The following is a 15390-nucleotide window of genomic DNA, read 5'->3' as shown; positions in this document are numbered from 1 at the left end:
GTCCCCGATGAGCTGATTGTTATGATGACTCCAATTTTATTTATTTTAGATTTTGCATTTTTATTTGATGACTCCTATTTTACAAGGGCAAAGTTGTCCTCTGGTGTCAAAAACCCTTCTCTCGAGTCTCGAGTTTATCTCCACAGTAGCCCGGCTGCCGTGCGAAAGGATAGAGGCAGACGAGCCTGGAAGACAAGGAAGGGGGAGTCCATCCGCCATGGCCGCCTCGTTTCACTTGTTAAGCAGCAACACATTCACCATCCCGTCATCGTTAGCGCGTCGGGGATTCGATGCGGATCGCAAACTCTTCCACAAGTTTCCAAATAGGGATCCCTTTTCCCTCCCCATTCTCTCCCCAGTCGGCGTTCCTAAACCGCTTCAAAGGGAGACGACAACCTGGAGAGCCTCCATCGTTGACGACGCTGGAAATGGAGCCATGGAAGCCCCCAAACCCACTCGCAGAGGCCGGAAGAAGAAATCCGCCGATTCCTCTCCTGCCACTCCCGTCAAGAGGACAAGGCGCCGGTCCCAGAAAAAAACCCCGGAAGATGAAGCAGCGGCAGAAGGGCCCCGGATGCCGGAAGAAGCGAAGGCGCCAACGGTAGCAGCGCCAGTAGAAGAAGAGGAGGAAGAGGACTTTGACGACGGGATGGACTTCCCCTACGAGTCCCCACCCCTGGTGTGCTGCTTCGGCGCGGCGCGGAGGGAGTTCGTGCCGACCGTCCGCGTCTCCGAGCGCCAGATGCACCCGGACCAGTACTCCTCCTGGAAGCAGCTCCAGTGGAGCCCGCCTGAGTTCGTCAGGGCCCCCGGCGGCCCCCCGTCCAACGTCGCCATCTCCCACGCCCGCCTCGGCGGCCGTGCCGCCTTCATGGGGAAGGTCGGCGACGACGACTTCGGCAACGACCTGGTCTACCGCATGAACTTGGAGAAGGTTCAGACTCGGGCCGTCAAGATCGACCCGGCGGTCAGAACTGCAGCCTCCCACATGAAGATAGAACTCGAGGACAGGGATGACGGCAGTGGGAAGAGACTGGTCGCCAAGACCGTCAAACATTGCGCCGAGGATTCCTTCTTGAAGTCTGAGATCGATGTTGCGGTCCTGAAGGAGGTTTGTCTTAACGTATTCTTTCTGTTACAGTTTTAAGAATCTTCTTATATCTTTGAGCATATTGTTCCATATTGTTATACTAATGTGGAATTTGTTCTAAATACGCAGGCTAGGATCTTTCATTTCAACTCAGAAGTCCTCCTGTCTCCAGCAATGCAGCCGGCACTATTTTGGGCCATCAAATTATCCAAGAAGTACAACAGCAATGTGTTCTTCGATCTGAATCTACCCTTGTCTCTATGGAGATCACGAGATGAGACTCGAGAAGTGATCAATAAAGCATGGAGCAATTCTGACCTTATTGAGGTTTCCAGACAGGAGATGGAATTCCTTCTGGATGAAGAGTACTATGAGAGAAAGCGGAACTACCGGCCCCAGTACTACTCTGAATCCTATGAACAAACCAAAAACCGAAGGGACTATCACCATTATACTCGCAAAGAAATAGCACCTCTGTGGCATGATGGGCTAAAGATCTTATTCGTAACGGATGGGACACTTCGGATCCATTATTACACCCCCAAGTTTGATGGGGCAGTCGTTGGCACAGAGGATGTCCTCATTACTCCGTTCACATGCGATCGGACTGGCTCCGGTGATGCTGTAGTGGCCGCGATCATGAGGAAGCTAACAATACATCCAGAGATGTATGAGGATCAGGACATGTTAGAAAGGCATCTCCGGTTTGCTGTTGCTGCAGGAATCATTTCACAATGGACAATTGGTGCTGTGAGAGGGTTTCCAACTGAGAGTGCAACTCAAAATTTGAAAGAGCAAGTCTATGTTCCATCGATGTGGTAAACCTTAGATTCTGTATGTGACAACAAAATTAGAGTGTATGATTGCCAGTGAAGTTGTGGGACGGCAGCTGTGGCAAATAGGTGCTAGAATATTCCTGGAAGGAATATTGTATCAGCCAATACGTCATAAGTGAGAGGATCAGGGGTCTTGCTTGTGCTTCTCTTGCGGAATCTGTCCTTTCCACAACATAATCTCAGATCAAGAAGACATGTTATGGTTGGATAATCATATGATTCAAAAGTATTGACTATTTGCCTGAAGAAGAATCAAAGAATTGGTAATATTTGATGAACTTTACCACAAATTTTGTAGACTTATCCTCCATGTTGTTTAAATATCCTCAATGCAAGTTTCATTGGTTCTCAATGCAAGTTTACCTGAAAATGTTACTATCTTTCATCTTATTTAAATCTTTTATTGGTGTCTTTTGTTGCTTTAATATTTCATGATTCCATTAATGTTTTCCTTTCAAGCAAATCTGTTGGATTGGCTTATAGAGTTAGCTAGACAATAAGTTAGTCAAAATTTCCTGTCAAGGAAATCATATTACATATTATGTCTATTGTGACTGCTTGCCCTGACTTTGTTTTAGTAGAAGAATCATGATCATACAAGAAAACTAAAGCCCGGAAGACACGTTTGCACATTTACCATCTACAAAACCGCCTGAAAGCTAAATCAACCGCCATTTTCATCATTCTGAAGTTGAATTCATTTCCTCCTATGTAAAGATTATTGAATCAGTGGAGAATGTTGTGATGGTTGAAAATTTCTTTTGCTTCGCATCTAACAAGGAGCTGAGACATGCTCAAACACTGGAAACATTCCAGTACACACCCCCATTCCATGCATATAATCTTGTTGCTGCTTGTCTTTTGATTTTTCCAATCTTGTTGCCATTACCTTTCCGTATCTTTTATATTTTGTTCTGTACATATAGTATGTCTACATGTTCATGTTTCTTCCTTGTAAATGATGCAGAATACAAACAAAGAAAGACAACTGCAAAATGGATCAAAGGAAAATGTCAGATGATCCTATCTATCAAGGGTTGATATACATGGTGGTTGTCCCTGCCAAATTAACTTCTCTTGAGCAGAAATTTTGATCAGCCAAATTTTCAACAAATGATTTTTTTCTAGGTTAATAGGTATTTATGAATAGATACTCGGATCATTCTTCAAATCTCAAATCTCCTTTATGTTTATCCCTGTGCTCCAAGTTCTCTATCTCATAATTGAAAATGCACCAAAAGTTCTCTCTTAAATCATTTGAACCACACAGGTGTTTAGATACTTTTATCGTGGGGATTCAACTCATGCAATTACAAGCTTCCATGATTGCAATATCAAATTGGTCTTCTATCTTTTTAATTGTTTAAATGATTAGCAAATTGGTCCATTTTGAATGAATTTATTACTATTTTATTTCACACTTTGGTCTCAATATACCAAACAAAGATTGTTCAGTCTGAATGCATATAATTTTAGTAGAAGAATGGAATCAGAAAACCATGTTGGTATTGGATCGGTTAAAGAGAGTTGCAAGTTTTAGGAGTTCAATTGGCGGTTGGGTATATTTTTCATGATTGGATTCACCTTATAAATCTTGTACTGTTAATTAAATGGAGTTGTTAATGGTGTCGACATTTCATGGACGTGCATACTGTATATTAAATCCAATAATTACATGATTTAACCTCTTTTATATGACTCTAACGTAACACATGGCTTCATCTAACCGAAACCAACTTGTTCGTGACCCAAATCGTCGAAAATCGAATCCGTCATTCTCGTGTCTTCTTCCCCGCTGAGTGCTGCCGCCGTCTCTCCTCTCTTGTGCTTCTGCGCGCAGGAGCAGACTGCGAGGGAGAGAGACCTGGTCGAATCTCTGGGCGGAGCTCGTCTTGCACGAGAAGACGACTCATCTTCTCGAAGAAAACTCGAAGGTTTTTACTGCTGCGACGCTACTTTTTCCGACTAGCCTCAGCTTGGACCCCCCAGTGCTGTTAAGAGAGCACACATCTCACATGTTTATGCGCGGATGGCGGTGCCGGCGCCGACCCTTCCACGTGTTGGTTCCCGTTGCAGCGCCGCCTGCGAATCCAACGTCTCCGTCCAAGCATCTCAATCACCTCCTCCGCTCCTGCAGAGACGTCCGATCCCTCCTCCAACTCCACTCCCGCATCCTGGTCCTCGGGTCCCTCACGGACGACGCCACCTGCATCCTGCTTCTCAACTCCTACTCCTCCTTCCGCCGATCGGACGCCGCCCTCGCCGTCTTCAACACCTCTCCCAATCCGTCCATGGCCTTGTGGAACTCCATGATCCGGTGCTACACTAGGACCGGCGAGCACAAGAAAGCAGTCGAATTTTACTACCGCCTGCTGCGGCGAGGGCTTGAGCCCGACAAGTACACCTTCACCTTTGCATCCAAGGCCAGCGCCGGCGCTTTTGACTTGGAAACTGGTGATATGATACGGCAGGAGGTTGCAAGGAGAGGGCTCTCAGGTGACGTCTTCATTGCCACCGGCCTTGTTGACATGTATAGTAAATTGGGTATGGTCACGACTGCCCACGAGCTGTTCGAGTCAATGGCGGAGACGGATGCGGTTTCATGGAATGCCATGATCGCGGGTTTCTCCCAGAATGGCCGTCCTCGAGAAGCTTTGGCTCTTTTTAAGAGGATGCAGGTGGCCGGTGAAGTCCCCAATTCGGTCACATTTCTAAACTTGTTTCCGGCAGTGTGTGAACTCTCTGCTCTTATTTTGTGCAGGGTTATTCATGGTTTCCTCACTAGAAGATGCCTTCTGTCTATCGTATCTAATGGGTTGATTGATACCTACTGCAAATGTGGGAGCACTGGCATTGCCCGTAAGATATTTGACGGAATGTCAAGCGGGAAAGATGATGTAACTTGGGGAACGATGATATGTGGCTATGTATTTAATGGTTATTATGCAGATGCTCTGGTGCTTTTTGATGACTTGAAAAGTGAAGATATAAAGTTGAACCAGGTAGCGGTGGTGAGTGCCCTCTCTGCTGCATCTGAGACAGGAGATCTAGAGAAGGGAGTGAGCATCCATAATTATGCAACTGAGAAAGGAGTGGATTCAGATATTTCAGTCAAAACAATGCTCGTCACAATGTATGCAAAGTGTGGAGACTTGGAGAAGGCAAAGTCACTGTTTGATGGGATAAAAGACAGAGATGTTGTTGCTTGGTCAGCAATGATTTCGGCCTTTGTCCAGGCCAATCACCCTACAGATGCATTAGTTCTTTACCAGGAAATGCAAATGGCAGGTCTAATGCCAAATCAAGTTACCATTGTGAGTCTACTTCCAGCTTGTGCAGACTTGTCAGAATTGAAGTTAGGAAAGAGCATCCATTGTTTTGCCCTGAAGTCAAACATTCACCTGGATGTTTCGGTGGGGACTGCTCTGGTGGCAATGTATGCTCAGTGTGGATCCTTCACTTCTGCACATTCTTTGTTTGACAACATGGAACACAAAGATATTGTGACCTGGAATGCATTGATCAATGGATATGCACAAGTTGGCGAGGCAGGAAAAGCTTTGGAGTTTTTTAATCGACTGCGATCGGCGGGACACTGCCCAGATCCTGGTACCATGGTAGGTGCCCTTCCATCCTGTGCTCTGTTGAATGCTCTTGAGATTGGTGCTTGTCTTCATGGCCTGGTTATCAAAAACAGTTTTAATTCAGATCTTCATGTGAAAAATGCAACCATTGATATGTATGCCAAGTGTGGGGACCTTCCATCTGCTGAGTTTTTGTTCTTAGAGACCAAGTCTCATGAGGATGTGATATCATGGAATACCATGTTTGCAGGATACATGAACAATGGTCGTGCTAACGAAGCTATATCTGCCTTTCGCCTGATGAGAGCTGAGAATATGAAGCCTAATTTAATTTCTCTAATCAGCATATTACCAGCAGCAGCATTCCTAGCTGCATTAAGAGAAGGCTCTGCTCTTCATTCCTACATAATCAAGATCGGCTTTGTGTCTCAAGTGCTTGTTGGGAACTGTCTAATTGACATGTACACAAAATGTGGAAGGCTTGATAATGCCAGAGACTTCTTCAACCAAATGGATCAAAAAGATACAGTATCGTGGAACGTAATGCTTGCTGGATATGCCATTCATGGACTTGGTGAAAGCGCCATCTCTTTGTTTCTGCAGATGAAGGATAGTTACGTCAAGCCAGATTCTGTGTCCTTTCTTGGTGTACTGTCTGCTTGCAGACATTCAGGCTTAGTTGCAGAAGGAAAAAAGTTCTTTGAATCTATGATGACAGAACACCATTTGGAACCAAACGTAGAGCACTATGCGTGCATGGTAGATTTGCTAGGTCGTGCTGGTGAATTAGGTGAAGCTTGGTCCTTGATTCAAAGAATGCCAATGACTCCTGATGCTGGTGTATGGGGAGCGCTATTGGGTGCTTGTAGAATGCATTCTGATGTAGCAATGGGGGAAATTGCACTGGATCATTTAGTCAAACTGGAGCCTCAGAATGTTGCTCATCATGTAGTTCTCTCAAATATATATGCACAGGTTGGAAGATGGACCGATGTTAGAAGGATGAGATCGGCAATTAATCACATAGGCGTGAATAAAACTCCTGGTTGCAGTTGGGTTGATATTAGGAACACTATCCATGCATTTAGTGTTGGTGATCAATCTCACCCACAATATGACAAGATGCGTGATATTTGGAACGATTTGCGTGAGAAAATGGAGAAGATGGGTTATGTTCCTGACACAAGTTCAGTGATGCATAATGTTGAAGAAGAGGAGAAAGAATCCTTCCTCTCTAGTCACAGTGAAAGGTTAGCCATATGCTTTGCTCTTTTAAGCACAGAACCCGGTATGACTATCCAGATTGTAAAGAACCTCCGTGTTTGTGGAGACTGCCACACCGTGTTTAAATTTGTGTCAGAGATAGCTAACCGTGAGATAATTGTCAGAGACTCCAGCCGTTTCCATCATTTCTGTAATGGCATATGCTCATGCAAAGACTACTGGTGATTTCAACTCGAAAACATAACCTGCTCTATGTAGATGTCAGGAGATACCGATCAAATCAATCTCAAAAAGACTGCAGCTTTGATCAACAAGAGTTGAGAAGTTGGCTGATATTTTAGGAACACAGCTAGATGCTACATTCTGCTTTCTGTTGCATCCTTCTCACACCTCGGCCCAAAACATCACGAATTTTGCCATTATAAAGGAGTACTCGAAGGTGGGATGGATGTTGGATATAAAGTCTTTATAATTGCTCGCAACGGATGGGTATCAAGTCCTACAATATCAAACTCCAGGATACATATCTCAGTCCCAGGTACCATCAACAGTGTTGTTCTTCCATAGATATTCTTGTCAAGTGTTGTTCTTCCCTTGACATTAAAAATTGATCTTGCCTTTGAAAAAGATCATCTGAATGTGTTTTAAGCAGAAACAGTGAAGCTGCGGCTAGCAACCTAAAAGGCCATCCACCCTGGTTATCACTGAAGAGACATGCTTCTCAAAGCTGCAGTTTACATTGTGCATCAGGGAAACATGGCAAACAAAAGAGACGAATCTCAACTCAACAGTCGGCATTTGAGAGCCTATTCAACAGGGTTGCCAGAAATCCTATAAAATGAAGATGGGGTTGAAAGCTTTTGAAGAGCCAATAATGTTGTCGGGCGAACTAATGCACGGTTTTACTCTCGCAGCACCGCTAGTTAGGATTTATCTGCTATCAATTTCTTTCTAATGTTTCCCATTTTAATTTAATTTTGTTCTTGTTATAAGTCTGCGGTCATTCTGTCCATGGAATTAGTCTGTTTATTCAGCTAAAGCTCATGACAGAGCTTATAACAGCAAAATAATTTTCATCACTATAGTCTTTTAATGGCAATTTGATAGAAGCAATGATTTGTGGTTCGAAGCTTGTACTTAAAATCTTTTGTTCAGTACCTGAGTTCTTCATTGCAGTTTGGTATTGAAGAGTGGAAATTCTAGGGAACTATGAGAAGAAGAATGAAGTAAAAATATATGATGGAATATAACATCTACTGTTAATTTTAGGATATGAAGTCAGTTTATTATGTTCATAATCATTTTATGGGTGACAAGTAATATGAGATGGAATATCATAACTAAATATGTGAGGTGAGGAGTCTTAATAAATTTACTAATGGTAATTTGTTTAATCTTTTCCATTAAATGGTCGTTAATCCGAATTATTAGGAAAATTAGTTCTGTGGCGTTGGATTATGTCAATCTTCACTATATTACAACCTGTGAACGCTCGTATTCCACGGACGCCGCTGAACGGTGTACGCCGCACGCTGCCGCAGCCCCGCGAATGCAGGGAGAAAGAAAAAGCCTTCGATTATGGCCAAGTCATTCCCCCGAGTAGCTCTCTCTCTCTCTCTCTCTCTCTCTCTCTCTCTCCTCTTTATATCGCGAGGCGAGCTGCTCCTTGGCCATGCACCCTACCAATCGATCCTGGTCTCTTCAAACACCAGCGCGTCCTACCTCGTCTGACCAATGGCTTTCCCGGCGTCTTCGTCCGCGACGGCCTTGGTCCTCCTCCTATCTCAGTTCCTCCTCCTCCTCCCGTCCGCCACAGGTTCGTGCGTTGCTGAAATGCGCCTCTTTTTACTTGTTATCTTCTCCCTCGTGTCAACCTGACGCCTCGGTGTGTCTCAGCGGGGGTGATCTGCGAGGACCTGCCGCAGGACCTGTGCGCGTTCGCTGTGTCGTCCGCCTCGAAACGGTGCCTGCTGGAGAACACGCAGCTCGGCCGGGGCCGCACCGATTACCAGTGCAGGACGTCGGAGGCAGTGGCGGAGGGAATATCGGATTGGATAGAGACGGACGAGTGCGTGCGGGCGTGCGGCGTCGCCCGCGGCAACGTCGGCATCTCCTCCGACTCCCTCCTGGAGCCTGACTTCGTGCAGAAGATCTGCTCCGCCGAGTGCTACAGCAACTGCCCCAACATCGTCGACCTCTACTTCAATCTCGCTTCCGGAGAAGGTATGACTGAACCCATGCCATGCCTCAGAATCTTACGTTGATTAGCCTCCAAGGAAACGTTAGAAGGAAAGCAGGAAGTCTGACACAGTTCATCAGCTTAGGCCCAGTGGGCCGAAGGATCTTAAAAAGAAGTAATTATATATTCGGTAAAAGGCAAGATTAGTCTTATTTAATCTTTTGTTCTCGGATGCTACTTAGGCGCATTAGACCCACATAGGATCGATAGATCACCATCATCAAGCTAATTGATTGATTAGATTAGTAGAGATATGTTGATTGATAAATTCGGCTTATACATCAATCAAAAGCTTGGCTAATAAATCAGAGAGATAAGCAGAAGGAATACAAGTAAGAAGAAGCCTGTGCGGTTCTGATACCGTGGTTATCTGGCAATGTTACAGGTGTTTTCCTGCCGGATCTGTGCGAGGCTCAGCGAGGGGACCCCCGCCGCGCCATGGCGGAGTTTCTCAGCTCTGGAGCAGCACCGGGGCCGGGGGCTCCTCCTCCTGTTTCCACCTGAGAACGAGGGGGTGGCATCTGTCCCTCGTCCCTCTTCTTCCTTGTTGCAGATAACGATGCGGTGCATGCGGGGAGCCTGCAACTACTTGTCTTTTCGTCCATATAATAAAACATCATACCATCTCTTCTGTTTTAGGATCAATGATACCTCAATCAAAATCTTTATCGTTATATATTCTTATTATTTTGCGAATTCAGAGAGGGGAAGGCCACAAAAAGATCAGAATTGAGGAAATTAAAGGCTGGAAAGTGTAACTATTTCCAGGTGACAATTTTGATCAGAAAGGTTGAATTCCTAATATTGAGGAAAGTTTTTTTTTTGTTAAGTAAAATGGGCAAATGAACACAACAATCATCATTCAAATCGATGAGAAGTATTCGCTATGCTTTCTGCTTCACATGGAAGCATCACTTGGAGCTACATAACAAGCATCAGAACAAAAGAAACCCTAGAAGTAATAACCCTAAAGCAACAACTTCATAGCTAGCTACCATTTCCAAGATAACTTTTCCTTTTATGGGGTACATGTTCCTTCCAGCTTTCCTGTGAACACAAAACTTCCTCAATTCCTAAAGCGCAAGGAGGATATAAAGCACAGGGTACACAGCCCATCAAGAGTGAGAACAACATATATGGACGGAGATAATTCTTTTTTACTGCTTAATAAGCAATTGTTGAAGGAAATAATACATATGAACATTTTATGATGTAAGAGCAAAATGGTTGTGTGCCCAGGCACAATTTCAATTACTTCTTCTATTTTGGAATCCCCTCTGTGGAATATGCAGCCGAAACAGTGATGTCCGATATCATCTATTTACCATTAGCTGCAGATTCAGAACGGATGTGGATGGATTCTTCTCCATGATTGCCATTAGTTTGCATTCTCTGCCTCTGGTTGGAAACAAATCACAAATGTCCAGTCATAAGAGATGGGGAATGAATCAGATGGTAATTATGTAAAAGAAAAGACACTACTATGTTCTGTAGATGAAATAGCTTATGTTCTAAAACTCTGATCGGTTGATGTTTGCATAATGTGATCTATACCCTTCAGTCATCTTAGGGAAAGAAGAAAAGGAAGAGCCATTGGCAAATAACAATTTCCCAGTAATATAAAACACAATAAACTTATTGAATCTGCCGTGTGCAGACAACACTAGATGTTGTTAATCAATGTATAATGTTTAGTTCCATAAACTATTCCGATGTCAGCAGACACCATGCAGAGAACACTTACAGAAGGTAATACTGGATCCATATGTCTAGTTTTGATTGTCATGCAAACAAAAGTAAGGTTCTTCGGCTTCATATGGATACAAGTGATTGGTATTTGATATCCATTTATGGAAACAAATCGAGTAGATCTAAGTTATGTTTGAAAGCAACCTGATCCTCAAGCTTGGTTGATAAAGCCACAGCGAGATGTATGTACATCACCAGTCGACCACATAACATACTAAGACTAACTAACAATGGTCAGTTAGAAAAGCAACATATCAGTTAAAGTGTTATACCCAATCAGCAGTATCCACTGAATTTCCATTCAATAACTTGAGGTTCTCTTCTCTAGAGTTTCCTTCTTTCTCTTTAACACTCAGCAGTAGCAATGGTTGTGATCCACTAGAACGATCGGGCATTTCTGTCAACCAATATGAAAATTTTCATTTATCAAATCTACAAGAAAAGCAAAATAAATAGTGATAATGAAAAACACAGGCTACCAGATACACACCTGGTAGTTTCTTGTCAATGAAGAATACCACTAAATTCACTGTATACCTACAAGCATTAAAATCAATGTATAGTCCAGTAGCCACCAAAAAAAAAAGTGAAAAAAATAAAATAAAATACGAGAATACAAATTCAACCCACCATGCAACGACTATGTCTACTGTGTAATGCTTCCGGGAAGCTACTATAAGCAGACTCTGAATGATAGCAATAACCCAAGCAAGAAGCTTAATGAATCTGCAGTTAAGTTATTGAAATTAGGTTAACTTTGATAAAATAACAAGCAATCATAGTTGCATAGTTGTGGACTCCCAGAACATCAAATTCACAAGCATAATTGAATATCAAAGATGTACCTTTTAGAACCATATTTATGGTATGTAAGCACAAACACCAGTGTAAATATCATGTGGGATGAAAAAATAAGATCACCACAGCCATATATGACTCCACGAGGAACTGCAAGCAAGAAGATCAAAATAGATACCTCAATGGAATTAAATGGAATTTATGTCATTTAACTACCACGAGATAATATCAGATAAAGGATCATACAGTTAATTAGAAGCACTTCAGTTACACTCTCTGGTGGGGGCAGTCTGGCAAGCTTTGATCCCTAAATGACATGAAAAACAAAAGATTACAGTAAAACTATAGATAGCAATTATTTTAGCAGCAAAATAGTATTAAGAATTGGCAAGACATTCATGCAGATAATACCTCACGACAATGATAGTTAGGACCAGGAAGCTGGGTAGAGTAGAACGTAATGATCCGCAACACTTGACAAGCCTGAGGGCGACGAGAATACAGAACAACCAAGGAAAGGCAACAAACATAGAAACACAATCTTACGATTCCGAAGGTGTTGGACAACAGAATGACCAAGGAGAAAGGAAATAATAGATGAAAAACTTACAACTAGAAATGCCAAAACTCTCCGCCAAAGCAGAACAGTGTAGAAGCGCTTGCTATGATAAACAAAAGGATAAAATGTCCACTGCAACAGTAACAACATTCCATAAACATCTATCTCGCACTCAACAAAGATATGGTGCCTATTGTGGCAGTAAAGGTAAGAAATATAATGTAAGACTAAGAGCTTCATGGCAGACATGGCTATACTCTATGTCATGGCACATGATGGCATGTGTGTATCCATAAAGATATGCACACACATACACAAGAGAGAAAAGAGATGGCTGCATCATGGTACTGAGTGAAACCGTGATGCCTTCAAAGAAGATATCCTACTTATATAATAAATATAATCTGAAACACCAGAGGTAACAATGCAAAAACTTTGAAAAAAGGGAATATGCAGCAACATAAATAGAAAAGGGCTATCAAATATAGTATGAACTTGAATTGTCTGCATGATGATAATTTTATTTTGATAAAGCTCCAACATGTTTCATATTGGAGTTATGCTGATATTGGCATTGCTTCAATAAGCAAACGTACCTTGTAATTTTAGACCTTTTCCTTAATTCTAACAGAATTATATGTGCAGAAACTTATAAGAGAACACATTAGACAAGGACAATGCATACCAGTACAAAGGACAAAAAGACAAAGGTGAATAGACTTTCACTGATATAGCCTCTTTCTTTTCCAAGTTCCTGAAATTGCAAAAGCATTGGTATAACTGGCATGTCACTTTAAAACAGCACTGACATTATTTTTTTGTTGAATTGTAATCAATTGAATGTGGCACCGCTACACACCGGAAGGATCATAAACCCAAGATCTTGAAGAGTTGGTCCAGGTTGATGTAGATAATGAACTCCTCGAGCAGAGAGCCCATGAATATACTAACAAAAGAAAAAAAAAATTATTAGTTCCCTGATCTAATCCATAATTTTTAACTTGTATAGCTATTCATACACTAACCATGAATGATGAACATAATTGGAACAAATAATTTCAGTAGCTAATCACATTGTCCCACAATTGATTCCAATAACAGAGATAAAAAGAGGCATATGATTATAACGGCATAAAAAACATCAGGTAAACAATCTAAGAGATCAATGCCAAGGTTGCCCTATTTTGTCACTAAGACCACCAAAAGAGAACTCTAAGAACAAGATCGTAGATACAAAAAGAAAAGAAAGTAGATTATCTAGAAGAATCAATAAGGCAAAAGTTTATTGAAGGAAAGCACCCCCAGACTTCTTTCAGGACAAGGTAACACAAGGTTCTCAAACCAACCGCATTTAAACACTAAAAAAACAAAAAGTGCAGCAAATTACTTTCTGACCGTGAAAAGCAGCATCTGTTCTAGCACTCAACTTGCCACATCGAGCAATCAGGAAAGTTCTTAGTAGCAGACGTAATGACTTTTTGGTGTACCAAGACATGACCTGGATTCCCTAGTCAGTACCCATAACAAAAAAACCCCTAATTTAGGGATTCCCTCGAAGAGAATGTCCGATCCAAAACAAAATAAAGAACTTCGCTAAAATTTGAGTTCCCAAAGATTTCCATCCGAAGAGTTAGTTTTACAGCAATCAATTTGATGCACCCAAGAAAAAGAATCGAATGATTACCTGGAATACGAGTCCGGCGAGCAGAAGCTTCCACTTCTCCACGAGAAGTTGAAGCTCCACGGATGTCTCCACGCAAACCTTCCTCCATAGCTGCAGAAGGAGAAAAGGTTTCAGAAATGTTGCGAAGAAGGAAAAGAAAAGCAAAACAGATGGATTACGTGAAGGAAGGACCTTGGAAGCCTCGCGAGTAATGTAGAGCGTCATGACGGGCAACCGACGATCCAACAACTTGTTCTCCACATAACCCGATCAACGCGACGCGGATCAGATTTGTCCCGATCTCGGAGGCGAATTCGATCCAAGACCAGAAAGGAACCCCAGCAAAGAAGGAAACAGAGATCGCCCTTCACAAGCGCGCATGTACAAATGGAGAGAGAAGACTTTGTTGTCGGGAACAAAGAATAATAAGCTTGAGATTGCTAACGTCAGTGAGTAAGACAGTTGGGTTCCGTGGGCTCCGCCTTCTCGCCTCCCCTTCTTGTTGGAGAAGGCGATCCTCCGCGGCTGTCTCGTCACTCGGCGGCCGCCACCACCGCCGATCGAGAGGACCGGCAAGAGAAAGGGAAGAAGAGCGAGACCCGAAAACGCACCTGAGAGGAGAAAAATGGAACGCTCCAAACTATGAAGAACTGTATAATAATTAATAGGAAAGAGGAGGGGGGCAGAAAAAGATGCAGACCTCCTTCCCCTTCCCACCTTTTTACCTATTCTTCAAATCAAAAGATTAGGGTGGATTTTTTTTTCCTTCAAATGAAGATTAATTATTCAAGTAGATTTTTTAGATATCCATTAGTCCAATTGATAAATATTTTTATTATATCTTAACACTTTCTATTTATTAAAAAATGTTTTTTTAATAATAATATTTTAGTATTTCATGATAAAGTTAACAACGAGTGTTTTTTGGATAGAAAATAACTCTGAGATAAATGTTCGAAAAAGACTTAAATTTTAATTTTTTTTTAAATAGATCTTCAACTTTAAAAAATTCTCATAAATTTTTTTTTTAAATGACTATCCTATCTTCGTATCCTCTATCCAACCCCTAATTATGTCATCAACCTTCTCGATCAAACCCATCTAATGATGAACGCATAATGGCTCCTTCTACACCTTACTCGACTAGTGATAAAGCGAAACTCATTGCCCTTACATAGGTAAGGGTGTTGCATAGCACATTCACAACAAGTAATAGCCCACATCACCCTCACGTGAGCAAGAGAGTAAGCGACTGCATCATGTGAGTAAGGGCATAGGTGCCACTATGCAATACTTTGGCGACCAATGATGACGGTGAAGGGTTGAGGGTCCAACGACAATCATAACCCCACCCTCCTCTTGTCGACGACTATGGGTGAGAAGGAAGGGTATAGCTTACTCTCAGGATCAATGACAACAATAAAGGTTGGAAAGAGGGTGAGACAAGGATATATCTAGAATTAGTATAACTGGAGGAGCAAATAGGATTCGATAGAAATTTTTTTAAATGATAAGAGTAAAATTATATTTTCATACGATTAAATATATGAAATTTTTTTTAAATGACCATCCTATCTTCGTCGATCACAATCCTCTGCCCAACCCCTAATCATGTCATCAACCTTCTCAATCAAACCCATCTAATGAT

General features: G+C 42.2%; 4 protein-coding genes across 4 annotated transcripts; 3 read left to right on the top strand and 1 right to left on the bottom strand.

The window, feature by feature from the left end:
- Nucleotides 1–116: 116 nt before the first annotated feature.
- On the top strand, nt 117–2278 carry LOC135624813 (fructokinase-like 1, chloroplastic). Its single transcript, XM_065128778.1, has 2 exons — nt 117–1111; nt 1220–2278. The coding sequence occupies exons 1-2, from the start codon at nt 218–220 to the stop codon at nt 1910–1912; spliced, it is 1587 nt and encodes a 528-aa protein (XP_064984850.1). The 5' UTR covers nt 117–217; the 3' UTR covers nt 1913–2278.
- Nucleotides 2279–3247: 969 nt separating this feature from the next.
- Nucleotides 3248–7859, top strand: LOC135583301 (pentatricopeptide repeat-containing protein At2g39620). The gene is made up of 2 exons (XM_065128775.1): nt 3248–7272; nt 7387–7859. Exon 1 carries the CDS (start codon nt 3942–3944, stop codon nt 6957–6959), a length of 3018 nt encoding a protein of 1005 aa, XP_064984847.1. The 5' UTR covers nt 3248–3941; the 3' UTR covers nt 6960–7272; nt 7387–7859.
- A 364-nt stretch (nt 7860–8223) lies between these two features.
- On the top strand, nt 8224–9673 carry LOC135624811 (uncharacterized). Its single transcript, XM_065128774.1, has 3 exons — nt 8224–8550; nt 8631–8957; nt 9359–9673. Exons 1-3 carry the CDS (start codon nt 8469–8471, stop codon nt 9475–9477), a joined length of 528 nt encoding a protein of 175 aa, XP_064984846.1. The 5' UTR covers nt 8224–8468; the 3' UTR covers nt 9478–9673.
- Nucleotides 9674–10110: 437 nt separating this feature from the next.
- On the bottom strand, nt 10111–14397 carry LOC135624810 (phosphatidylinositol:ceramide inositolphosphotransferase-like). The gene is made up of 12 exons (XM_065128772.1): nt 13935–14397; nt 13764–13853; nt 12939–13025; nt 12765–12833; nt 12131–12211; nt 11932–12003; nt 11767–11827; nt 11568–11670; nt 11353–11448; nt 11213–11259; nt 10995–11119; nt 10111–10371 (listed from the first exon to the last, which is right to left on the bottom strand). Exons 1-12 carry the CDS (start codon nt 13965–13967, stop codon nt 10291–10293), a joined length of 945 nt encoding a protein of 314 aa, XP_064984844.1. The 5' UTR covers nt 13968–14397; the 3' UTR covers nt 10111–10290.
- Nucleotides 14398–15390: the final 993 nt, after the last annotated feature.

Source organism: Musa acuminata, chromosome BXJ2-10, assembly GCF_036884655.1.
Source record: "Musa acuminata AAA Group cultivar baxijiao chromosome BXJ2-10, Cavendish_Baxijiao_AAA, whole genome shotgun sequence".
Lineage (NCBI taxonomy): Eukaryota > Viridiplantae > Streptophyta > Magnoliopsida > Zingiberales > Musaceae > Musa > Musa acuminata.
Note: the sequence above shows the minus strand (reverse complement) of the source record. Positions and strands in the feature narration are given on the sequence as shown.

Coding starts and splice junctions, on each gene's coding strand:
- LOC135624811 (XM_065128774.1), top strand. CDS start 8,469: ATGGCTTTCCCGGCGTCTTCGTCCGCGACGGCCTTGGTCCTCCTCCTA. Junction 8,551..8,630: donor CCTCCTCCCGTCCGCCACAG/GTTCGTGCGTTG, acceptor GGTGTGTCTCAG/CGGGGGTGATCTGCGAGGAC. Junction 8,958..9,358: donor CAATCTCGCTTCCGGAGAAG/GTATGACTGAAC, acceptor GCAATGTTACAG/GTGTTTTCCTGCCGGATCTG.
- LOC135624813 (XM_065128778.1), top strand. CDS start 218: ATGGCCGCCTCGTTTCACTTGTTAAGCAGCAACACATTCACCATCCCG. Junction 1,112..1,219: donor ATGTTGCGGTCCTGAAGGAG/GTTTGTCTTAAC, acceptor CTAAATACGCAG/GCTAGGATCTTTCATTTCAA.
- LOC135624810 (XM_065128772.1), bottom strand. CDS start 13,967: ATGACGCTCTACATTACTCGCGAGGCTTCCAAG. Junction 12,834..12,938: donor TTGGGTTTATGATCCTTCCG/GTGTGTAGCGGT, acceptor TTGCAATTTCAG/GAACTTGGAAAAGAAAGAGG. Junction 12,004..12,130: donor GAGTTTTGGCATTTCTAGTT/GTAAGTTTTTCA, acceptor CGTCGCCCTCAG/GCTTGTCAAGTGTTGCGGAT.
- LOC135583301 (XM_065128775.1), top strand. CDS start 3,942: ATGTTTATGCGCGGATGGCGGTGCCGGCGCCGACCCTTCCACGTGTTG.